At 38.0% G+C, this 27,086-nt stretch overlaps 1 protein-coding gene across 1 annotated transcript in view; it reads left to right on the top strand.

Annotated features, from left to right (window-relative positions):
- Positions 1 to 27,086, top strand: part of LMBRD1 (LMBR1 domain containing 1) — a 270,616-nt gene that overhangs the window by 166,182 nt on the left and 77,348 nt on the right. Inside the window, exons 8-12 of the mRNA XM_089681325.1 lie at positions 7,678 to 7,803; positions 11,326 to 11,478; positions 15,561 to 15,625; positions 22,747 to 22,849; positions 24,446 to 24,550. Of these exons, the coding sequence (XP_089537451.1) occupies positions 7,678 to 7,803; positions 11,326 to 11,478; positions 15,561 to 15,625; positions 22,747 to 22,849; positions 24,446 to 24,550 (552 nt within the window). The remainder of the gene's footprint in view (positions 1 to 7,677; positions 7,804 to 11,325; positions 11,479 to 15,560; positions 15,626 to 22,746; positions 22,850 to 24,445; positions 24,551 to 27,086) is intronic.

Genomic DNA, 27,086 nt, shown 5'->3' with positions numbered 1-27,086 from the left:
TCACTATCTCTTTTTCAAACTGATTCTAAATGGGAGGGCATGGTTCAGTATGATCAGCTGGTGTTTTAATGAGGAAGTCCGCATCCCTGTTGAAGAGTTTAACCCTTAGGGAGTATCTCACAAAAACTGAAATTCCCATTGCAGGGTGTACCTAAGTGCCAGTTTATATATATGTGGATTGGATGCAGTTTGAACCGCATCCAATCCGCACAACATGTGAAATAACATTGCTTCCTATGGTGCCTTTTCACATATGTCCGGTGCACTTGCAGTGCGGATTGAAAAAGAGTCCTGTCTGATTTCTGAGCAGTGCTGTGTGATTGAGGTGTGGATTACAGGCTATTGACTTCTATGGGAACCGTTTCTAAACCACAGATGTCATCAGTTGTTAACTGGATAAAATCCTTACCTGAACCTGATCTAAACCTGACCTGACCCATTGAACAATTACTGTATCAATTAGCTGTGAAACCTGAGCTTCAGTCCGCACCGCAGAAGTGTGAATCAACTCTAAAATTTAACTTAGTGCAGACTTCGGGGAAAATCAGTGAGCCAATCACACAAGCAGGAAATTACATTTTTGAGGTATTTCTGTACACCAAGCCTCTGGGTTGTCATATTGCATTGAATTTTACATTAAATTACACTGGCAGCAGATTAAGAAACAGGTACTTTTTAATAACATTAAATTACAGCATGACTTGTGTAGCAATTTTATATGCTATATTTTTTATCCTTTTTTTTCACAAAATTAATCACTCATAAAGGCCACTTAAAGGGTATTTCCACTTTTATTATGAAAGTTGATGTTGTGCTTATTATAACATACCACATATACTTATTATGTGTATTACAACACTCAAAGTATCCTAAATGAATATTAGTATGCAACCCCAACATTTTATATCTATGTGTATTATAATAAACATTATTTATTAGATTATTTACTAAAATCTGCACAATATAAAATGACTAGAACATGTCAAACTTGTACCATCACTTTGTACAACACAAACGGTGCTGGATGATGAGGTTGATGTCCAGTGGCTCCAAAGCTTTTAGATGCTGATGTCGTCACACTACAGAGTTTGCGGTACAAGTGGCAATAACAGTTTAGGCTACTTTCACGCTGATCTTAGCAAAAATGCAGCAGAAACCAATATATGCATTTTTGCCGTGTTTTTACAGGACTTATGACTTGAGCTTTTGATGCATTTCTGCCGTGTCTCCCATTGATTTCAGTGGAGAGGTGTGTTTTTTTTTTTTTTTTTTTACCACACCAAACCTGCACCAGAAATGCAGCAAACAGGATTTTTAAAAAATGCACCTGACCCGCAGCCGTTCTGTGTGAAAAGTTCAATAGGAATACATGGTAACACGTTTTTCTTCCGCTTTTTTAAAATCGATGTGAAAGCAGCCTTATACTCTTTTAGGTTGTGCTGATTTTTTTGAAGAGTACTTGGACCATCTGCATTATTGTAGTGTTTTTCTCATGTTCTGGGCACATCAGAGAAGTAGTGGTCAGTACAATGCTACAGGGGTGGCTGCTGATTGCTCATAAATCCTGTATGGGAATTATACCATACTGACCTCTGTTCTTCGGGGTCCATCTTTATGGTATGCTGCACTATACACAAAGTTGGATAGAAAAATGAACTTGTATATATGGGGAATTTCACTTTAATCATGGTGGAGGATATACTGCTAACTTTAAGCTGAAGAGTTTCACGTCTTCAAGTGCTGCATTTGTTATGCACATTTACCTTGTAGACTTTAAGTACCGGTCTTTTTGCAAGCTGTTATTTCTGCTTGATAAATTGAGTTACATATTTAAGTTTTTTTCTTTAGTTGTTAGTGTGGATATAATTTGTATTTTTGTGAAATATTCAGTGACATGTAGTGAGGAATACAAGGACTGTATTTTAGAGAGACCAAACAACCTCTCAACAAACATATGGCCCAACATGGGAGCACAAACACTGCAGGTCAGAACTTTGCAATCTTTCTACACCTTAAAGTAGAATTCAATGTTTACTTTGACTTTAAATAGTTCATTTGAGCCAGGCTGGCCCCCGAGAACTATTTCAGTTGCTAACTAATGCAGCCATTTTGTGTGCACTGTATTCTACTGTAGTAACGTCAGCTACCTACAGTAAGTGATGCAGTCTACCTAGTATCTGTTTATAAGTGTCCCCATGTGCCTTCCAGTGTGATGCCCATACCCCCAGAATCTTTCAGCTGCTCTCCAGTGGCTCTTATGAAATCACCACTTCCACCTTGGCCAATCAGAGGAAGCCTTGTATTCGCTGATTAAAATACAAATCTTCTGAATGGCTAAGAAGCATTCAAGCCAACCCGATTTAGTTCTGGCAGCAGACAGGAAGTTGCCTCTACTGCTCTCATTAAAAGCATCCTATACTGTATGTAGCTAATGCTACTACAGTTGTTTTTTGTAAATTGTTTATTTTCAAACTCCAATAGAGCAGAGCAAATGGTTACAGAAACAAATTTTACTAAATGACACACAGGTCAATCTTCTTTCATTGCAAATTAAGAGTACGTTCAAAGGCTCTGAGACATTCACACTTATGGAAATTCAAAATATGTATGAAAGAGAACAGACTCGTCTATTCAAGTGAAGTGCTGCTCCCTTACACAGGCTTTCCCCCCTTCAGTCTATTATAAATGCTGCTGCTAGGCTAATACACCTTACTAACAGTTCTGTGACTGCTGCCGCTCTCTGCCAATCTCTTACTGGCTTCCCCTACCCCATCGTATAAAATTTGAAATGCTAACCATAATATACAAAGCCATCAACAACAACGTCCCCCAGCTTCATCACCAACCTCACCTGAAGATATTGCCCAAATCGTCCTCTCCGCTCCTTTGCAGACCTCATTCTCTATAGCTCCCTTGTTACTTCCTCCCACGCTCACCTCCAGAGTCTCTCCCTGCCCTAATATGTCTGGTCAGCTCCTACCCTGTCCGCCTTTTAGGCGATCCTTGAAAGCTTATTTTTTTCTGGGAAGCCTATCCCACCTCCACCTAAGAACTGTACTTGAGTCACCTCCATCAGATCATCCCTTGCAGCTATCACCTTTTGTACCACCTCCCCCTCCCTTTAGATTATAAGCTCCATGAGCAGGGCTCACCAATTCCTTTTATATTGAACTGTATTGTAAATGTACTGTCCTCATTTATATTGTACAGCGCTGCGTAAACTAAACTGCTGGCTTTATATAAATCCTGTATTATAATAATAATAATAATAATAATGAGGAGGAAAAGCTTTCACAGTTTCCCATCCCTGAGGTAGCCTGCCTGCTCATGGGGGCCTGGAGTCCCTGTAAAGCAACCAAGGGGTCCAGATTTTAAAATGATTTTCTGTTTGTTCTTTGGCATCGGCTGTCAGCTGCTCCTTCAACTATGTCAGCTACACAATCCAACCAGTGTGCAATAGTAGGTGGAGAAGATTTCTTTCACATGGCAGGTATACATGCCTCAGCTGCATTAAGCAGATGTTTTAGGAGAGAGTTTTTGTAGCATTTGAAGGACATCGGGGTAACGTGGAATAGACATGCCGCTGGATCTTCCACAAGAGACACATCCGTCACCCTGCGTATTGTGAGCACTGCAGTCCAAAAGTCCTGTAGGGCTTGGCAAGACCAGAATACATGGAGTAAAGTGCCTTCCACTCGATTGCGTCTCCAGCAGTGAGATGATATCCGGGGATCGATTTTATGTAGGAGCTGGGTTTCCTGTACCACCGTGACATGATTTTATAGCCACTCTCTTGATATGCATTAGTGATAGACGCCTTATGGGCAAAAAGAAGAATCCTATATTTTCGGGGTTTGCGAAAAAGGTCTATGTAGGTCACCCTCCCATTTCCACAAAAAGGAATGGTTGCATGTCAGAAGTGCTACTACAGTTTAATACAGTGCATACAGTGGCCCAAACAAAATATTTAAAGTCATAGTAAACATGAAATTCTACTTTAACCACTAGACCCGACCCTTTCACCCTCTTCGTACCCAGGCCATTTTCAGTGCTGTCACGTTCGATGACAATTACTTAGTTATTGAAATTGCACCCAAACCATTTTTTGATACAAATAGAGCTTTCTTTTGGTGGTATTTAGTCATCATTATGCTTTTTTATTTTTTTGCTATATAAATGAAAAAAAGACTAAACTTTTTGGGAAAAAACATTTTTCTTTTTTGTTTCTGTTGTAAAATTTTGCAAAGAAATATCTTTCTTCATAAATTTAGACCAAAACATATACTGTGTGCACAAATATTAGCCAGGTGAGTATTTTGACCAAATCATCATTTTTATGCATATTGTCCAACTCCAAACTGTATAAACTTGAATTGGATCTAAGCACATCAGGTGATTTGTGTAATGAGGGAGGGTGTGGCTTAAGAAGATCAACACCCTATATCAAGGTGTGCATGATTATTAAGCAGCTTCTTTTCCACAGGCACAATGAGCCAAAAAAGAGATTTACGCATTTCATGGTGACTGTACTAGGAATTACCCATGCAACTATAAATTCTGGCATATGTTCTTGACAATCATTAAGGCTTTTATTTTTAAGCTCAAAAAACACTGGATAAAAAATGCTGGTAATATAGTTTTTTAGTATCACTTTAGGAGCGTTAGCGGTTTATTAGCATTTTTACAGTACAAGTAGGGGGGAAAAAAGCTAGAAAAAAGCTTTTAGGAGCGTTTAGCCTTTTTTTTCTGCTGGCAAATCACTCCTAAAAAAACACAAAAAAAGTGCTTTTTTTTTATACTGCTTCTAGCAGCTGAAGCTTGAAAAACACTTCTAGCCTACCATAGCGTGCATGGACACATAGGATAACACTATTTGCTTTTAAGGGCAGAAAAAAAACCTCATAATTAGCTGCTAGGAGCTTAAAAATAAGCTAGTGTGCTTGTAGCCTAAAGCTGAATAATCTGCTTGGATAAACAGTGAAATGTCTTCATTACATAACAAGTCCAGCTGAATGTGAATAACCCATGTTAACCCATGTTTTATGAACTGAAGGGGGAAAAAAAAAGTTCATCTATAAAATCTATACCATACACAAAAAAATTACACCTTGTTATATGAGATTTGTTAAGCAATTTGGAGACAATTTAAAAAAATTTACAAAGAGTCTTGTAGTATCTAAAAAGTATAAAACATTATATTTTACATTGTTATCCATACGAGGGATGTTGGCAAATGTATACCAGACGTCTCATACCTGTAATAAAGTCCTCAGTAATTTACTGTTTGCAAAATCTTAAAGCCGTTTTTTTTCGCTGTCATGCAAAAACCTGCATGCCAATAACACAACACAATTGTAACCTGTATAGTTTGATGGAGGAGGTAAAATTGTGTTGGACTGTTTGATGGAGGAAGTAGAATTGTGTTGGACTGCTTTGCTGTCTGAGGGTCTAAAAAACATGCAATCTTTGAGGGACCAATGAATTCTAACTTGCATCATAAAGTAGTAGATCTAAAAGTCCTGGTGTTTCTGGTCTAAATCTGACACCAAACAGTAATCCAAAACAAAGCAGTTATTTTAGGGCTCGTTTACACCATTTGTGCATGAAAACTGCGCAGATTTCACTTGCAGAGACATCCGTTTACCTCATTTTTCATGCACGTTGACATCTGTTTTCGTGAACATCTGTTCTGCACAGACTAACATCGCATCCTGTGTCATCACCCCCCCTCATCAGTGTCATCTGTGTCATCAGTGCCCCCCTCATTATTGATTCCCACATCAGAGACTTCCCATCAGTTGCCTCTCATCAGTGTCCCCCCCCCCATCATAGACTCCCTCATCAGAGAATCCTCATCAGGGAAATCCACCATCAGTGCCCCTCACAGCTGTCTCCCACCATCAGTGTCCCCCTTATCTGTCTCCTGCCGTTTGTGTCCCCCTCATCATCAGTGCCCCCTTATCTTTCCACTGCCATCAGTGTCCCCCACCAGTATTGTCCCCTTACTTGTCCTCCGCTATCAGTGTCTCCCTCATCTGTCCCCCACCATTAGTGCCCCGTTTTCTGTCCCCCATCATCAGTGCCCCCTCACCTGTCCCCCCATCATCAGTGCCCCCTGATTTGTCCCCCATCATCAGTGCCCCCTGATTTGTCCCCCATCATCAGTGCCCCCTGATTTGTCCCCCATCATCCTTGACCCCTTATCTGTCTACCATCATCAGTGATCCCTTATCTTTCCCCATTCATGAGCAACCCCTCACCTGTCGGAACCAAGGAACACAGCGTATCGAAGTGTGTACTATAATAGTATTTAATAAGAAAAGTAGTAACACACATCTTAGAAATTAAACACAGGCTCATGAAATGGAGAGGTAAAACGTCTTATAGCCAGGTGTCTGCCTGATGAAAGAGCACGCCGGGCAACGCTTATCCCGTGCATGCTCAGAAATGCGTCGCACATTGAGTAAATCAGACGCCAAATGTGACCAACCTCGGACATCTTGGAGACTCTGCTAGGCTTTACCACCTATGCTACACATACACCGCACCATCTGCTGGTGGACCTAGGCTATCTTCTTCTGGTACAGTCACCCCATATCTGGCTATAAGACATTTTACCTCTTCACTACATGAGCCTATTTTTAGTTTCTAAGATGTGAGTTACTACTTATCTTCTTATTAAATACTATTACAGTACACACTTGGAGGCGCTGTGTTCCTTCTACCGCAGAGTTCCGCTTCGCTCCATTGCAGCTTACCCTCAGTGCCTACTGGACTACCCCAGCCCGTTTGGAACTTCATACTACATACATGGATTGTTACACCATACGCCTGTCATTCTCCTTGTACTGAACCCTCACCTGTCCCCCATCATCAGTGACCCCTCACCTGTTCCCCACCATCTGTGTCCTCTCACCTGTCCCACACCATCAGTGTCCTTTCATCTGCCTCCCACCAGTGTGCTTTCATCTATCACCCGCCATCAATGTCCGCAACTTCCACCATCACAGATCCAGCAGCAGCATGATCACAGCCAGCATCCGACAGGAGGGAAAGTAGGAAGGCAGCACAGACATAGAGCACCGCTCTGCCACATGGGAGGCATGCGGAGCGGTGCTGTATGTTTTGCCTGCAAACCAGTGCTGAGCTGTGAGGAAACTACAGACATGCTGCATAATCCCACACAGCTCCGCACTGGACATCACACCTCCATTTTGGTGTGAATGAGACACATTGGAAACCATTGTTTATGGGGGAACTTGACTCTGCTGCAGAAAACCGCAGGTCTCTGCAGATGGCGTGAACAAGCCCTTAAAGGTTTACCTTCCACCTTCTTTCTTTTTCTTTTTGTTTTTTTTTCTGCTATACATTGGTCTACTGGATCACCCACTGGTTTTTAATGTTCCTCCTAATTGGTAATGTGAAACTTCTTATTTTAACCTGTGCAGTCTTGTTTAATTAACTGTGGTGCCTAATGACTAGAATGAAAGTGTTGACAACAAACCTGTAATAAATACATTAAATCAGTGCATTAGTTACCAATTTAAAATTGAATGAGTCTGCGGATGTTTTTTAATCAAATTCATGTGCTGGGTTTAAAATTTATCTTTACCCATCTGTTATATTACAAAAAATCTGATTGTAAAAGTCCTGGTAAATTTTGTTGTCTCCTTCTAGGCTTATGGAATGTCAGCCCTACCTTTAAACTTAATTAAAGGTACAAGAAATGTACACTATGAACGTCTGGAAAACACTGATGATATTGAAGAGGTGGAACAGCAAATTGAAAGAATTAAATCAAAGGCAAGAGGAATGTGTTCTTATTTTCTTAAACAATAGTTGTGACTAATTTGCTTTTTGCTTTGTCAATATTGTCCAATTGCTGGAGCTATATGTAAAATTCATGATCAATGAATACCTCTTGTAAAGATCTTGATATAAATTATTAACTACATTTCTTGCATCTGTAACTCTGCTTCTTGTCATGTATCTTGTGATGAAAGTAGTATTTATTTTTGGATCAGAGCGATTGCTGATTTGCTATATCCGCAATGTCAAATCGAGAGACAAACTTATAGTGACAGCCTTGACAGGGTAGTTTCCCAGTTCTTCTTTTTTTTTTTTTTTTTTTTTTTTTTCCTTTTACCTTTTTCATATTGATGTCTGATTATTGATTTGGTACATTCGTACGTTTCAAGACTAAGGACATTTGAATAGGTGCCCATTAAAGCAAAGTTATTTTTTTTTTCTAATTGCAAATTAAAACTAGTTAATGCATGCATATTTGCAAAACTATGGGGCATGTTTATAAATGTTTTCACATAATTTTCACCCATAAAAAAGAGTGAGAGCAGAAAAAGACCAAGTGGTCCATCAAGTCTGCTGGGTTTTTTTTTTGTTTTTGTTTTTTTTAAATTTGTGTGTGTGTCTGCGTGTTTTAAGTTTTTTTTATCTGAATATAGATGTGTCCCAAGCATGTTTTGAATCCACTTGCTGTTGACTGACTCATTACGTCTGCTGGAAGTCTATTACAAACATCAATCCAAGCATTCCAGTCATACACTTTATGTAAGATTCAAGCATTTTTCTAATTTGATAAAATTGGAAATATGTATGAATCCTGGGTGAAAGTTTTGGGAATCGTTTGGCAAGCATAGTGATTCACTATGACTTCCTTGCTATAGCTCTGCTGGCTTCAGAGCCCACAGGTCATAGGCTTTTCACACCTCTCTATGCTATTCTGCTCCTATATTTACAAAAGGGGTGCATACTGTACTCTAATTGAACAGAACTATGTGGCATTCTCCAATTTTATACTATGGTCTGCCTTTTTATTTAATTGACAACAGACTTTAAAATAAGTGGTAAGTGGCTGATTAAAGAGCTGCAGACAGTGAGAATTAGGGTGGGGATAGAAATGCACCTTGTTCCTGGGTTTTATAATAGTTCCTATGGAATACTTCCCGTGAGGGAATGAATACATTAGTTTCCTCAGTCAGTTGTAACGCCTTCATCACCTCCTACTACTGCTGAGAATCAAACTTTCAAAAATGACATTTGGATAATAAAATTAATATATATTGCAAACGTTAAAGCTAAATCAGGATATTTTTTACCCTGACCTTTATCCAGGAACTGTGGTATGCTCAACCCCTGAAGTTCTATAGAACAATCAATTACTAATCCCTTTTTTTTTTGGTAAGGCACTAGTCCTATGAAATGCTTGGCATCTACAGCTGTGTATTAACAGTGCTTCAGCAAAGTGAAGAAACATCAGTCCCACAACCTATATGACAGCAATTAGCCTCTGAGAAGGAACTTTTATGCTAAAAGGCCTTAATTGTGCTGTATAACTACCAGTATTGCTGAAATTTGTGTCTTTCATGGATTCTCTTTCATTGCATCTTTCAATATTGGTGCTGATAATTCTGTAGAAACCATTACATTTTGTTAACCACCTACTTTATTAAAATTCACAAATTGCAGAACCAAGTAACAAGTACTCAAAATACGGCATGTGATGGTACAAAACGGTGTTTAGTGATATCACACACTGCTAATTACTACTTAATGTGTTCATACCTTTTTAAACAAGTATACATATTGGGAACTCCAACTTGACCTGCATACATGTTCCAGTTGTAGTTATGCAAACCTTACGAGAATAGTCTGGGAGTTTGTAAATTTAAAAGCAAGTCAGATTTGACAGCTCAAATAATTTTTTCAGTGTCTTCATTGTTCTTTAATTTATCTATGTGACTACCTTAAATTGTTAAAAAAAAAAAAAAAATGCAAGTTTGAGAATACTTCCCCTGAAATAACAGTAAAATTGCTTGTCACCACATTTCAGTTTCGTTGGGTTCTTTGAACCTTATTTTAAAGACATTATATGGAATCTTTTAGGAACATAATTATAGTTTGTTACTATAGAAAGACAATCTTATTTATAGGCAATAAATTCTTATTAGAAATCCTCCTGCGCTTCTATGGAATCCCCTCCTACTTTAAAGCCGCTAACACTCAAACTGATACCTAAAACAGTGCTCAATGATAAATCATAAATATAAATTAGTGTAGCGCTAAAAATACACAAACTATTGTAATCCAATATATTGACTTCGTGATAAATACTGTAATCTTCTCAGTGTTCTCATATGCCACTTACTACATATATGTATATTCCAAATCCCCAAAATCAATACAAACTCCTATTGCATTAATTAAATAAACATATAAATAATGTGATAGTGCCGCTTCAAAACAATATAAATCAATATCATGTGATGGTGCCACTTCAACTTAATTCAACGTTCAATGTCCAAATCCAAACGAATCTATTCCAAGTGATATTTAAATACATGCAATGTGTCTTTATATATCAAGTGCCACTCGTGAATAAACCACACTCTTTCCACTTCAGCTGCAATGCCCGCTCACCTCCTTTCAGTGACCCCTAAGGGCCCACAAGCCTTTAGGATCACTTTGGATCCTCAAGAATCCTGGTTTGGTACCTCTCAGATATTCCCCCTATTTGGCCTCCTCCACACCTCCACTGCTGTGCCTCATAGGATCCTCACCAGCGATTCTCTGCAAACTCTCTCTCACAAATAGTGAGTCAAAAACAGAGATCCTCCATAGTGTAGTATTTCCAATAACCAGGGTTTAATTGTAGAAATAACAAAAGGTAACTTACATGTGTTTGTACAGCGATTCTTCTGTCCCTATATGGGCAAACTGCACACATGTGTTTGAGCTTCCTGATAACCAGGAAAATGGCGTCCCGCACCGGAAGTGCGACACTTCGGATACCGGAAGTTACGTCTTAGCGTATATATTTATGATTAATCTTATTTATAGGTTTATCATGCTAAATAAGATAGCATCTGAAGACATGAAAATCAATTTGAAATTGTTGTCCTCAGTGGTATTTCCTTTATGTGATTATGGTCTTTACTGAGGAGGTTTTATACTCTAAGGAAATGTAATTATCTTGTTTATCACCTAGTTGTGGAGGGTTGCTTGCAATGATGGCATGACATGTTTTGACTCATCCATATGAATTAACACTTTAGCCATGCCTAGTATATTTTTTTGTAGACAAACTTAGTCTTTTCACCCACTGTACATAGCAGTCATAACATATGGCCACTGCTTGAAAGTCTGGGGGGTGGGGAGGGTAGGCCTTTGTTGCTTTATGGCTTTCATCTTTGATCCTTACAAGACAGATATTTTCCCATGGTAAGATTGTAACTGTAAAACAGAAGTGGGTTAAGATAATCTGTTCCATTAGTTTGTATTATAATGTTGCTTCATTCTTTAATTCAGTGCAAGGATGGCAGACCATTATCAAGCAAGGATAGGCAAAGTTTGTACAAACTTGAAGAAAAAGCCAAAACACTGAAAAGGAGAGAGAGACATTTGGAGTATCATGAAAAGAGTTGCTGGACAAAATGTTGTATTGTCATGCGACCATTTAAGGTAAGGTAGAGTAACTTATTCTGCTTATTTGACTTTTAAACCTTCAAATAAAAACATGAAGGGGTCCATCAGCATCCAATAGGGCTTGATCATGTGGTCCTTATGTGACAGCAGTCTATATTTTTCTTTCCAGTAAATGCATAATTCTTTTCAGTGTGCACACTCTGCTGAAGTTTGGTTTGCTCACTCTGTACAGACTTTGGGAGAGGCTTACCTTAATGGTCTTTTATTTTGATCCACCCCAAATTTGCTTACAGTTAAATTTTGGATAAGCGAATATTGCCTTAATACAAGAGGCATGTGTGTTGTTACTTGAACCTTGGTGTGGTTTGCGTATTTCTTACAGATCTGTGCAGTAAGCAAGCATTAAACTTTCTGTTTACACAGTAGGTTTCTGTAATAAAGATTGGTCACTGCTGTGCACCAATCTGTGTGGGGTAACTGATCTTGTATCCTCCCCCTCCTGTAATTTTATGCAGGCGGTCTGTAGTAGGTGGGTCTGCTGGGTCTCTTCTTTCTGCACAGCACAGTGATTTCACTGCTTTTTACATGGTAATATGTGGGTTTGCTAAGGCATATGGTGTACACAAATTGAATATATAACCTTTGTGGCTATTGAGGAATATATTTAAATAAAGATTTTTTTTAAGCTTTTAAAGCTTGCTGTTGACCATTAATGTGATGCATGCAAGCTGCATACATGTGTTGACAACCCTCTATAGCAGGGGTGGCTAACCTGTGGCTCTCCAGCTGTTGTGGAACTACATTTCCCATGAGGCATTGCAAAGATGGGAAGTTACTGACTTGCAGAGGCATGATGGAACTTGTAGTCCTGCAGCAGCTGGAGAGCCGCAGGTTGGCCACCCCTGCTCTATAGATTTGAACCCCCCTACCCTCTTGTAGAGTTCACCATATCTCCAATTTTCTCCAGTACTGTCTTTTAGTTTTTCATAGGACCACCACCATGATTATTTATCCACAATTTGGAAGACAACTGTAAAGAAGAAATATTTACTGTTATAAATGGGCCCTGACATGTATCACCCAGTCACAGGTTATCCTTATAGATAATTATAGAAAGCATTGCACTTGCAATACTTTTATAGGTATTTCAGAATTTTAGTGGATGTGGTAGTACATGCTGGAATCTATTCATAAGAAAGAAATGCTCTTCTAAACAGCTGCCTTCCAAATAGAGGCCAAGCTCGCTATTAGTGGAGAGGAAGTGTAATGCATTTTTTAAACTGGAAACGAGCAGAAACTGTGCAAATAAAGGTGAAAACCAGCCTCTAGCTGGAATATGACTTTATAAATTCACCAGGTTGTACAGTGCCAAATTTGTTTCACTTTTTCCCCTTCATCACCATGCAGCTATGTTTTCATTGCCTTAAAATGCTGTTATAATATGAATTGTCAATCTAAAAAGTCAAGCTCCAGTGCATACTGCTTCATTCAAAGATCATTTAAAACCTATAGAAAGGAATCAATTTAAAAAATGCACGTTGTCAATTAAGTCTTAACTAGCTACAGTGACAATAACCTAAACTAAAAAAGACTGCTTTCGCCTGCTGTAAAAAATATAAGTTAGCAAAGATGGTCGTTTTTGCAACTAATTACATTTTCTACTATGAAAACATATGTATTGCAAATAAGCCATCATACATTTGGAGAAATGGATAATTCTTACAGGGAGTGCATTTTTTAAATACACCAATTTATTCAGTAGATAACAATAGATTCTAAACATGATTTTATAGGCAACTATAGATCATTAATGGTGCATTTCCTAAAATAGTGAACTGTGACCTAGAATTGTATTTTTTTTATTCTCTCTAATTAGCTACTCGACTCCACTCCTGTTGTTTATAGAAATAGCACACTTTTTTTTCTGACTTAATTTATAAAATAGCTCCTGCAGTTTTCAATTTTTTGTATTCACAACAGACACTTCTTTTAAGTTTTATGCAGGTGGTTTTTTAGTGGTGAATGCAAACTGGTACTCTGCCTTCATGCAGTATTTGTGACATATGATAAAGAAACAAATCCACCATTTGAGTCATACTTTAGGAGAAAACCCGCTAACCCCAGAGTTTTTGCAGGTCTGTGACAGCTTGTGCTCCCCACTTAAGCCAATGTCCTCAGCCTACTTGAATTCTCTGTGTTTATTTGCAAAATACAGTAGAGGAAGAGTGTTCTGAATAGGTGTAAATATTTGGTGAAAAACAGACATCTTAAAGCTATATTCAGAACAGAGATACAATTTGGGAGAGATAGGTAAAAATTCCTATATTCTGCAACGTAAGATGCATATTACTCAGCCAAACTCCTGTTTAATATTAAAGCAAAACTGGGAATTACATCATTTACCCTTGTATCATCCCCCTCAGTGTTTTTTTTTGGGGGGGAGACTTCAAGTTTAATGTTTGTGTAATTCCTGGAATTGGACTTTAACCTAGATTTGAAAGGAGGCAAATCCTTTTTTAGGTACATCAGTGAGGAAAGGAAAAAATACAATGGGATCGCTAAAATGTTTAAATGGTTTGCTAAATGTTGCACCCAATTTTCAATTACTCGTGTTCAGTCTTGACATATATAAATTGCACCAACAAAAACATGTTGGAGGATCATATTGGTTCTATTTTCAGGATTAGGAATTAGAAGATAGCAGAGGAACTGGCTCAGTTAAAGCTTAATAAAGCAATGTGTTCTTATAATATGTATCCCAGTGTTCTAAGAGAACTTTAATGTATAGTTGTTAGATCATTACCTGGCCTTTTTTTTCTTTCTTCATTATACATTTTTAGCTGGTTTCTTAGTTTTCCATGCTTTTTTACATAACTCCTTTTCTTCATGTGTTCAATACTTTTTCCCTGTGTTCCATTTTATTACACATAACTTAATTTCTGAACTTATTTATTTTGGTTTCTTTGCATGTGTGGATTGCATGGGTTGTTACTGACGTGGTGAATTTTTTTTTATGTCAATAGCACCTTTAGAAATATATTTACCGACAAAAATGGTGACCTGTTCAGTACTTATTTTACCTCTAGCGTTTACCACGCAAACCAATCAATATACATTTCTTTGGATTTTTTTTATCAAACATGTAGCACAATACATTTTCACTAAAATTTATGAAGAGTTTTTTTTTTCAGTTGGGTATGGGATGGGAGCACCAAAAGAAAGCTCTATTTATGTGAAAAAAAAGATATACATTTTGTTTGGGTACAGTGTTGCATGACCTCTCAATTACCAGTTATAATAGCGCAGTGCAGTATAGCAAAAAATGGCCAGGTCATGAAGGTGGTGAAACCTTCCAGAGCTGAAATGGTTAATCTGAACAATGCTGCAGTTTGTAAATTTTCTTTGTGAAGATCCTTGCACATTTACTTCCTTGAATTTTGTGAAATGCGTTCACTGTGTCCACTGTGTTTTCACTGCTGTGTCACAGAATTCACAGAGCCTGCCTTCTTAACTACAGAAGTACTGCAAGGAGGAGTTTCAGGAGGTAGAGTCAGTACAGGAATCATTGCTTGTAGGCAGCAAGGTACCATGGGTATATAGCCCTTATAAATTGAAAGTAAGCAGCAGGGTTGGACCTGCAAAGCATGCAGGGATTTCGGAAAGTTACAACATGAAAGTAGATTGTCAAAAACCACTATTGTTTGTATTGCTGTTCAATGATGATGTTATAAAATGAAAGCATATTCTGTGACCAAAGATTTGCTTAAATATGCAAAAAATGTTAGATAATTGGCTGTGATATAGATGCTTGAGTAGAGTATCTTTTATTATCTCTGTTCTTATATTACCTTTTCAACTTTGGTATATTTTCACCTTAACTTTTTCTTTTCTTTCAAATAGAATGGCTCTGTGTTTTGTGTTGATTTCTTCTCACATGTTATCTGTGTGTATATGCAAACACTGTTTTCACATGTGAAAACTTGACAGAAAATGTACATCTCACAGTATAACAAAATAACAATTTCAGAATTCTTTCTTACTGGTATGGTATTAACAAAATGTAATTTAAACACTTTAATGCAGTAGTACTGTAACTAATATCTTTTTTTATGTTTCAGATTATTTGGGGTATATTCTTTATCCTTGTGGCCCTACTGATGATAATTTCACTTTTCCTTTCCAAGTAAGTATATTTATGAGATTTTCTTGTTATACACCAAAACAGTATATAAACAGTATATGTACACATATACATACATTTTTGGAATATGGTTACTCTTGCACTCTTCATAAATCACCATCTTTAAAGTGGTTATAAAGGCAGAAGGTTAAAAATGAATTTTATGCATTAAGGTAAAAAAAAACCTAACCAAAAGTCTCTCTGTCCAATTTATTTCAGATAGTTGCAAAATTTAATTTTTATCTCTGTCCCCTTCTTACTTCCTACTCTCTAATCTGCCAGCAATTAGTATCAGCTCAAAAACAAGTATATTTACTGGCCATTTTGCACTAGCTTCAGTCACGAGGAGTGGTTATACCAGCACTTCAGCAGAAAAGCATTTATTCAAATCCCACAGTCACAGTCCCAAAATCAAATGAAGGCATCTTACCAATATTGCATCTCCTAAACAGATTTCTTCAGGTACCAAAATTTTGTATGGAATCACCAAGATCTGTCATTGCTTCTCTCAGACAAGGGAATTTTTGGCATCCGCAGACATTCAAGATGCCCATCTACACACCCCTCACATGAACACTTTGTGCATTTTGCTGTGAGAGACCAATGTTTCCAATAGCGCTACCATTCAAGCTCTCCTGTGCACCCCGATTGTTCAAAAAAGTGCTTGCCCACGTCTTGCTCTTCTAAGCCTCACCCATAACCTTGTCTGCCAATGTCCAAAGGATTCTTCTGTTCCTTCAAACCTTTGCCTAGTTAATCAACTTTCCAGTCTGTGCTCCAGCCCTCACACATTCTGAAATACCTGGGTCTAATCTCAGCTCCAGCATGAATCTTTCTATCTACAGAAAAGATTATTTCTTTGACATCCCACATGTGAACCTTAAGATCCAAAAGCACCCCTCAGTTTGTTTTTACATGAGGCTTCTGGGCCTAATAGTAGCCTCTATTGAGGCATTTCCCTTTGCACAGTTTCTCTGCAGGTCACTTCAACTCAACATAATCACCTTGTGGAACAAGGAGAACCACTCCCTGGATCATCCTATACATCTGTCCAGCTGGAGAAAAATCTCCCTGACATGGTGGATCTCCAACTCTGTCCTGTAGCCTGGAAAGTCATTCCTTCTCTTGCACTGGAAGGTTGAAACAGGTGCCAGCCTTACAGGCTAAAGGTGAGTTTAAAATTTCTATTCAAGCCTTTTTACAGTTCTGAAACTAGTGGAACAGTTCTGCCCATTTTGGTTCCAAAGAATCTCAACTTGTCCCTATGGGTTCAATAGTTTTCAATGAAAAATGTTGGGTCAGTCATTGCCTCCCTCCTACCGGGAGGATTTTCTGGCCTCGGTAGACCTCTGAGATGCCTATCTTCCCATCCCCTTATTTCTGCCTTATCAACACTATTTGAGTTTTGTGGTGGACGAACAGCATTACATGTTTGTTGCCCTTCCCTTTGGCCTGTTCTTGCCATCCTGGGTTTTCACCATGGTGCCTGCCCCAGCTTTGGCTCTGTACCAATTTCAAGGGTTCCAGGTTGTGGGATACCTAAACGATCTACTTTTGAGGAATCCGATTAAGGCTGTTGCAACTGAACCTTCTGACCACATGGGTCTAATGGACTCAGTCCTTGGACCACTCAGTGCATCTACACCTCAAGTTCAAACTCTCCCTGACTTTGTAGATATTCAATATCTCGCTGGAGATAGGGAAACCTTTTAGGGAAACCTTCTTTCACAGTCATGGACGGTTGTCACGATAGATGCCAGCCTGTTGCTTGTCAGTCTAGGAGCCTTCCAGTCAACATTCTGAAAGTGGTCATTCTGTTTTCAGAGAGCTTTAGCCTCTCACTTTCTGTAACTATTTTGGAAAACCAATAAATTGACAAATTTTGTAAATCATTATTCCAGCGATTCCTGTCTACTTCTGCTGTCATCTCTCTGTTGGAGACCCAAAAAGCAGTAACTGAAATTTTTACCTTCCCCACCTTGTGCTGAAATAAAAAATAAAGCAAAAAAAAAACGGATAATAGTGTCAAGTGAAAAGAACTACTTACAGTTATGTATTGTACATAAAATAAAATTGTGCCCTTCCACTCCTTCACATCAAGACCGTATCAGCTTTTTGGCATGTACTGAGCTATTTGCGCTACAATTTTCTGTAAGGTTTTTATGTACTACAGGCTCACAATCTACATCATCATAATGTATGCATGTCCTCAAAATGTATAACTCATTGCATTTTGTTTTTAAAGCGTAATACAGAAACAATTGGAAATGCAAACCCATATTGTATATAGCATCTATTACATTAGTGGATTCTGCAGAAATGATAAGTCAACATTGTTCCATATGTTAAAAATTTCTGTCGGCGTTCCCATGTTTTTTGTTTTTTTGTGTTTTTTTTTTTTAAATTGACTTGGCTATACATTCCTACTAACATGTTTAAAATTTTGTATTAATACATTTATTTGTGTGATTAAAATGGTGAATGCAGTTGTTTTACTGATTTCAGCACAACATAATTAACCACCGAGGGCAAAAATAAATTAACTTTACAATTTACATGGTCGTTTAATTTCAAACTTTTTAAGTTTTACATATTAACTGGGTAGTGATTTTGAAAGCTTGAACTTTCTGCTCAATTTTTTTTATCACCGAATATCCACTGAAAAGAATCAGGCTGTTACTAAAATACACACTTGACAGGCTTTTCTGCATTTTCTGTACCTCTGGGACTGAAAGGGTTAGTGTGGCCTATCCATCATAATGAACATAAATTGTATGTGGCAATGCTCTTTATAGTCTCATTTGGCAGACAGGAAATATCATCCTGAGTTAATGTGCCATGATTATGCATTTTTAACCTGAACGTATCCTGCGGCTATCAAAAAGTTGCTAATCCATTTGAAAATTTTGAAAATCAACCTTTTATATACACAGCAACAGGCTCAGAACTTTCTGCTTCATTAGACTTGGATATATAATAGTAGAGATTTATCAAAGCTCAATCAAGAAGGCTTATAGGGGGGAAAAAAGTTTCACCCTTTGGCAACCAAGCAGTGTTAGAAAATTAAAATCTTTTCATAAGTTACTTTTATATACTCTATATCAGTAATATCCTGAAATTAATTGAAAGGCAAATGATTTTTATTATTCTTACTATTAGTTAAAGTGGAACTAAACCCTCCTATCTTTCACATCCAAGGAAGCCTGTGTTTTATCTGTCATGGTACTGCACATTTGATCAGTTCACAAGCATGAGCAATTTGGTGAGAGCACAAGTAACTATGACAGTTATAATTCACAACATGCCTTAAGTGTAAAGGCTTGTTCACACCATGGTGTAGAGACTTCAGTTTTTCTTCACTCGTTCTGCAAGGGCACAACAAAATTAATTCTGTATGTGCCCTGTTCACCCCCCAACACTAGTATCACATGCAGATTTTTTTTTTCTGCACAGGAATCTGCAACGTGTATAAAACTCATTGGAGCACGCATGAAAACCAATGTAAACTGATGTCCCTGCAAGTGAAATCTGCGCGTCAGTTTCCATAATTTTTTCTGCATATATGGTGTGATTGGGCCTGTTTTGGAAACAGTTAAACTGTTGGGTTTACTTCCACTTTAATATTTGCTTTCTTATAATGATTTCTTTATGCTACAACTTTCTTTAGCTGTCTTTAGCTTTAACAGCATTTTGCAAACATGCTTATATACAAGTCAACTTTACAGTTTTTCTTTTAAATTTAACCACCTTCTGCCTGTCCACTATATATACGGCTTTGCTGGAGCTTCGCTGATTTATGAGGATGTATTGATACATCCTTCCACTCTAGCCTCTCATGCACACTCTCGGGGCATGCAGCAGTGCAGCTTGTAGTCGCTGTGTCCTTGGACACAGAGAATTACAGATCAGGGTACAGTGCCAATGTACCATGTGATCACTGTGACCAATCACAGTTGTAAACAAAGGCCTGCCTTTCATAGCCATTGGCAAAAATTGGGAAAATCAGGAAACTGATTGCTTACTACAGTTATCGGGGGTGTAATAAGCAGAGTGTAAGAGAAAAAAAAACTATAGTGACATTGTACTGCTCTCTGTATTGATCAGAGAAATTGGCTGCTGCTCTGATGACACTGTATGCCAGTGCAGCCATTGTCTGTGATCAATAGTCACAGCAGTAAAATGTCACCATAGTGACACTGCACTGCTCTAGTGACAATATGTAAAAGCGAAAAAAATCTTGGGGTGATGGCTTCCCAAAATGGAGTCATTTTGTGTTTCCCCTGTCCTGGTGCTCCAGGGCCTCCAAAAATGTGAGTGGTAGTCGGGAAATTAGATATGTAATTTATGCCCTTAGAATGCCTAGGCTGTGAAAAAGTCTCACATGTGGTATCACTATACTTGAGAGGACTATCAGAATGTGTTTTGAGTTGTAATTCTAAGTATGCATATGCTTACTGTTTGTGTTAAAAATTACATTTTCATTTTCTTTCCTGCATTTGTCAAAAACGTGACTTAAAATGATCGCTTCAAAAGACTCACTATGCTTTTCAAAAAATACTTTGGGGTGTTTGCTTTCCAAAATAAGGTCATTTTGTGGGTATTTCTCCTGTCCTGTTAGTTCAGGGATTAAAGAAATGTGATAGTCAGGAATGTAGATACCTAATTTGTGCTGCTTGCAACCCAGAAGTACCCATATGAAAAAAACAAAAAAAATGTTATCACTATACTCAGGGAGGAGTAGCAGAATGTGTTTTGAGATGCAGTTGTACATATGCCTATGCTGTTTGTGAGAAATAACTTTTAACGTTAAAATGACAGCTTTGTGAAAAACATGTATTTTCTTCATTTTCCAAAAAAACTGAACAAAAATTATAACTTTAAAAAGTCACCATGCCTCTTCCTAAACACCTTGGACTGTCTACCAAAAAAAGTTGAGTCATATTGGGGGGTATTTGTACTGTCATGGCACTTTAGGGTCTCGAAAAATGAGAGGAGACAGTCAGTACATCAGGGTTTATTCGTTTTCCAAAAAATATATATATATACACTATATTGCCAAAAGTATTGGGACACCCCTCCAAATCATTGGATTCTGGTGTTCCAATCACCTCCATGGCCACAGGTGTATAAAGTCAAGCACCTAGCCATGCAGACTGCTTCTACAAACATTTGTTAAAAAATGGGTCGCTCTCAGGAGCTCAGTGAATTCAAGCGTGGTACTGTGATAGGTTGCTACCTGTGCAAAAAGTCCATCCATGAACTTACCTTGCTACTAAATATTCCCCGGTCAACTGTTAGTGATATTATAACAAAGTGGAAACAACTGGGAACAACAGAAACTCATGCTGAAGCACACAGTGTACAGAAGTCGCCAACGGTCTGCTTAGTCAATACCTAAAGACCTCCAAACTTCGTGTAGCCTTCAGATTAGCACTACAACACTGTGTAGAGTGGTTCATGGAATGGGTTTCTATGGCCGAGCAGCTGCATTCAAGCCTTACATCACCAAGTGCAATGCAAAGCGTCGGATGCAGTGGTGTAAAGCATGCTGCCACTGGACTCTAAAGCAGTGGAGATGTGTTCTCTGGAGTGACGAATCACACTTCTCTGTCTGGCAATCTGATGGACATGTCTGGGTTTGGTGGTTGCCAGGAGAACGGTACATGCCTGACTGCATTGTGCCAAGTGTAAAGTCTGGTGAAGGTATTATGATGTGGGTTTGTTTTTCAGGGGTTGGGCTTGGCCCCTTAGTTCCAGTAAAGGGAACTCTTAAGGCATCAGCATACCAAGACATTTTAGACAATTTCATGCTCCCAACTTTGTGGAAACAGTTTGGGGATGTTCCCTTCCTGTACCAACATGACTGCGCACCAGTGCACAAAGCAAGGTCCATAAAGACATAGATGAGCGAATTTGGGGTGGAGGAACTTGACTGGCCTGCACAGAGTCCTGACCTCAACCCGATAGCACACCTTTGGGATGAATTAGAGCGGCGAAGACTGAGAGCCAGGCCTTCTCATTCGATATCAGTGCCTGACCTCACAAATGAACTTCTGGAAGAATGCTCAAACATTCCATAGACACACTCCTAAACCTTGTGGATAGCCTTCCCAGAAGAGTTGAAGGTCTTATAGGTGCAAAGTGTGGGCCAACTCAATATTGAACCCTACGGACTAAGACTGGGATGCCATTAAAGTACATGTGCGTGTAAAGGCAGGTGTCCCAATATCTTTGGCAATATAGTGTGTATATATATAACATATCATAGTTTGTAAACTCGTGTTTGGAAACTCCTATGATCTCTTTGTCAGAAAAGCCAAGTGTAAGGTTGCGATGACTTTCAGTGAAGGCAAGCTGAAGGACTCTAAGCTACTTGGTTTTCTTGAGCATAATGCAGCCTTTGACTTGGAAAAACATGGATTACAGTAATATTCTAAGCCTGGCATTAGATTGTGTTCAAAAGGTTAATCATTTTTAACAGATTTTAAGATGCTTTTGCACTATCCTGAAACATTGGGGTGGCTAGCTCATCACCCATTTAAAGGATAAGTTCACCTTTAGGGTGGAACATGTAACATGTTCTCACTGCTGCTCAATCTCGCCCCTCTCCCTGTGACAGCAGTACGGGGAGAAGTTCCACGTACTAGCTGTCGCTTTTTGAAAAGAGCCTTGGCTCTGCCCATAAGACCCCGTCATTCAGCACTGTGGGTTGTTCATTGAGTCTTTCTGTCAAACTGTATCTGCCAGTACGGGATGTAGGGCAAGCAGATACACTGACACTTTGCAGGAGTCCTGCATAGCACCAGTGATTTGCTGATCTCCTGTCCAATGCTTTCCAAGCTCCAAAAAAATTGTAAATGCACATTTTTTTTACCTGCAAAAAATGGGCATTTATTATTTATTTATTTATTTATTTTAAATTTGCCTTTAACACCAGATAAATTGGATAAAATTATGCAGTTTTCTGGGCCATATATTGGACAGCTATTGCAAAACATATGCAAGATAATCTGAGAATATATCATCAAGGGTATCCCCACTTGAAGCTTTATATTACTTTGTAATTTTGTGACTTGTTAAAAATGAATGTTAATGTACTAATCATTTCTATCCTCTTTTGGTAGTCTTGATAAAGCTCTTCACTCTGCCGGCATTGAATCAGGATTTATAATCTTTGGTACAAACATAACAAATCCATTGAATCTACTTCTCCCAGTTCTGCAGAGGGTGAGTAGAAGTTTTGTTGAGAGTCTCTTATAAAGGCCAATTATAAAAGCAGGACTATTTTAATGAATTGGTGCAGGATGTTTGAAGATAGATTGTGAATCACAATGAGTATTACTGTACTGTATGTTTTAGAATTCACTATTAATTTAATGTATGCTATAACCATTATTACAAAATGCTTCAGACCTGACAAGTCTGCACTAATTGTAGTATATTGTGGAGCAAACATTACATTAATGTAGTGATGTGTATATATTTTATTTATATAGATGTATGGTTTTGTGTGTAATATATGAGGGGTTAGCTCAGCTGCGGGGTGCACGTACTTTGCTGAATGAGTCTGCAGCTCAATTAATAGGCACAACAAGACAACAGGTCTTGGTAAAAACCACACATACAGTCTATTTACAAAGTCTATTTCCAAGATGTACAGGCATCATAACAGCCAAACAAAATCAGAAATTAGTAAATTGCCCAAAGTGGCAACACACTGATCCCTGACTAAAGCCAGCCATACATGGATTGAATCTCTGCTGGTTCAGGAGAAACTGAGGTGAAATTTGATCCATCTACGGGCAGGCTGGTTTTACTGAAATCAATCCATTGATCAACTTCAGTACAACCAGCCTGTCAGATATTTTGCATGCTGTAGCTGCTAGCAGTGATCAATGTGTTCTGCTTGCAGGGGAGGCTCCCCGCTGGCAGAATACTATAAAGCTGTGGGAGAGATTCCCCCATCAACACTGTTAGTGGAAGGAAAGAAAATTGTATAAACTTTGGCTTGCATAACTGTCCTGTGGCAAACTATTGCTGCCCAGGCACCTACCTGAGAGCAAGATCAAAACTTCTAGCCACACTGGCTAATGCTGGCTATACATGTAAATTCCAAATTTACACAAGTGAGGTGCAGTAGATTGAGTAATTCTCCCCGCTATTGGATTTTGATAGTGGAGGCTTCTCACTAGGCAGATTAGGAGTTTTATAGAGCCTGGAGTACTAAGATCTGCTTCAGCTTGGCTCATTAACCCCTCTGCTAGCCCAGCAAACTGACTACATTGCAGAAAAATAAATATATAGGTAGATATTAACACACACACTTCTGACTGCTGCAGCAATTTAAGACTTCTATTTACTGTATACATACAGTAAATGCAGTTCTGCTAGGAAATCAACACATTAGGATTATCCGATTGTGAGATTTCAGGCCCATCCCCAGTGTCTTCTCCTCAGCCCCATATGTCAGCAAAATATTTTTGCTGCAGGAAAACCTTCCAAGAATGTACTGAAAGCCACTGCATGTTAAGCCCACCATCATTGTTAGTGAAATCTACAGGCAGACTGGGAGTCTCAAAAGCTATCGTTCATGGACATAAATAATTTTTAGCAAAATTTGGGTACTGATAACTTTGCTTTGAAGTCTTAAACTGCTGCAGCTGGTATTGCTTTTGTAAGTAGACAATACAGATTGCTTCATCGGGTCTAGTTGTCAGGATAGAAAATAGTCCTATCCTTTTCCTATTGCACTGATGAAAAATGTTTTTAATTGTCTGTGCCTCTTTGGAAAGATTTCTCCTGACATCATTGTTTTTCTTTCAGGTTTTCCCACTTGACTATGTGTTAATCACAGTCATTATCATGTATTTTGTCTTTACTTCTATGGCTGGCATCCGACATATGGGAGTATGGTTCTTTTGGATAAGGGTAAATTGTTTACACGTTTTGAAAAAAAACAAAACATTACAGTAATTCATATTTGCTTTATGTCATTTGGTCCAGATATGTGACATTTGGCTATGATAAATTATAAAAAGTAAAATATTCTGCCACCAAAGTGTGTTCACGCTTTAAGTTGAGTGTAGTAATCCACATTGGTAAATTTGCTTTTACTATTTTTGAAAAACATTTGACCCTTGTTAAATTTATAGTAACATAGGAGCATTTTTAGGGATGTATTATGGAGACAATGATTGGCTGTCAAATAGCAGCCTGTCTGTTGTGTACCACTCCTGTCAGCTGCCTGTCTTTGGCAGCTTGCTCTTATAGAGAATCGAGAAGTCCAGAGAAGTTTATAAAGTTGCCACTTATTACTTAAAGCGGACCTAAACCCTCCTATCGTTTTCAGCAAAGGAATCTGCCATCTTAGCCTCTGTTTGATCTTCAACTATTATGATACTGCACATGTAATCAGTTATGACACTAATCATTTGATGGTTTGTCAGTTTGGTTGAGAGCACAAGCAAATGTGACAGTTACATTCCCGGACCATGCTGGGAATTAATTGTTTTTTTTAAACTGTAAGTCAATTGGTTTAGTTCAGTTTTAACTGCCACTTATTATTCCATATGGCTTGTTCAAGTAAGTTAGGTCAATGTGATTTCAGCTGCATTAGTTTTTTAATTATATTTGGGGCACAAAAGCAGTGTTTGTAGATATCTGTAAAATACAGAAAGCGAGTGGAAAAAGTGTAAATGGTGACATAGTGCCTTAGGAAGAGATTGAGTTGTAATGATAATGTTATTTAGGATGTTTTAAAAGTCAAAGCAAAGAAGGGATTATTAAATAGTTTGTTTAAAAAAATAGGTTTAGATTGTTTTAAAAAAGAGCTGGATGCATTACTAAATGCACAATATACTGTATAACTGGATATTAATAATTAGAAGTAATAACAATAAGGGTAGTTGATCCAGGGAATATCCAATTGCCTCATGGGGGATCAGGAAGGAATAATATCACCCACTGGAGCGAATTGATGAAGGCTTTATTGGGGTTTTTTGCCTTCCTTTGGATCAAGTGTGGGTATAGGATGGTATTTATGGCAGTTTTTTATTGGTGTGTGTGTGTTTGTTTTTAATTGGTTAAGCTAGATGGACTAGTGTCTCTTCTTAGCCTGACCTGCTTTGTAACTATGGTTGGAGTAGGTAAGGATGTGTAGAAAAGAAAAAAAAAAAAAGAGAAGACAAGACAGGAGAACAGTGAGAGACAATATGGGAGGAAAAAAAAAGAGATGTCCTGGGGGGGTGAGAAGGATGAGGTGGACCACCTTAATGGATAGATTGTTATTCAGTTTCAGTGCTGTATAAATATCTCAGACTAAAAACAAGGAGAGACTAGTAGGTAGATAATGTGTGACTGTAATAGCCCATATTTTCTAGACGAGAGATTTTGTTTGTCCTTTAAAGATGGCTCACATTTTTTCATTATAGGATTTTTTTTTATAGTTTTTTTTTTTTTTCAAGGAAAATTTCTGGAGTCTTGCAAGTTTTGTAAAATGTCTTTTTTGTTTCAGTGAAATTGTTTGTATGCACAATTTAGTGGGAGTGTTTTTGTTATGTTTTGTTTTGTTGTTTTGTTTTGTTTAGAAGGACCTTTACATTTTTTTTTTTTTCATGATAGCTTGGCCTAAAGGAGTTAAAATTGCTTAGCCCCTTCAAATGTATTTTCAGATTCTGTGGGCCTTGAAGCCTCAAAAACATACTGTGAGAACCTAAAGTATTATTGGGACAGTTGTGCAAGCAGTAGCTACCACCTCGTTTGTGATCAGTTTCTATTGCTGCTGTGAAGTAAGAGCCTCCCAATTGGATGGACCATATCTCCTGTTAGATATCTTGAAATATTGTCATGTCTAGATCTTTTTCCAATGTGTTGTATAGGTTTGGGAGAGCAGGGAAAGTACTAGAGGTAATGGAAACATTGATGTTAATGATCATTCTCAGGGAGTGGGAATCTAGGACAGTGTTTTTCTTTACCTCTTTGTCACCTTCTGTTTATTTTTTTTACACTTCTACTCTACAGTTTAATGTTTTCACTGGTTTATATAATATTATCTAATAACTATTATAAATGGTTTCTTTTGATTTTTTGCTGTGAAATGCTTAGTTGAAATTACTCTAACATACATTATTCTTGTCTCAGTATTTGAGGGTTTTACTAGATGAATGCTCTTTTTAGATGTCCATATTAAACATTTGCAAATCTTGCTAATCCAAAAGGTCACTTAGGTATTCTAATTTTTCAGAATGATGCCAAGTATATAGGAAGTTTGACCTCCCTCATAATGCCTATATACTGAAATGCTTCTTAAATACCTACGTAATCTAAATGGGCTGATACATGTTTTAAATTCTGATCCATTCAACTAACCCTACGCAGACACTCAGTGGTTGAATCCCATTTGTTGAGGATTTGAGGACATTTTCTTTCTCCTTTTTACATTCCTTTCTAATTTATTTTTTCTTTT

This window comes from Staurois parvus, unplaced genomic scaffold (assembly GCF_062004578.1).
Source record: "Staurois parvus isolate SC_StPar_1 unplaced genomic scaffold, SC_StPar_1.0 ptg000264l, whole genome shotgun sequence".
Lineage (NCBI taxonomy): Eukaryota > Metazoa > Chordata > Amphibia > Anura > Ranidae > Staurois > Staurois parvus.
The sequence above is the reverse complement of the archived record's forward strand: the minus strand, read 5'-3'. Positions and strand labels throughout refer to the sequence as shown.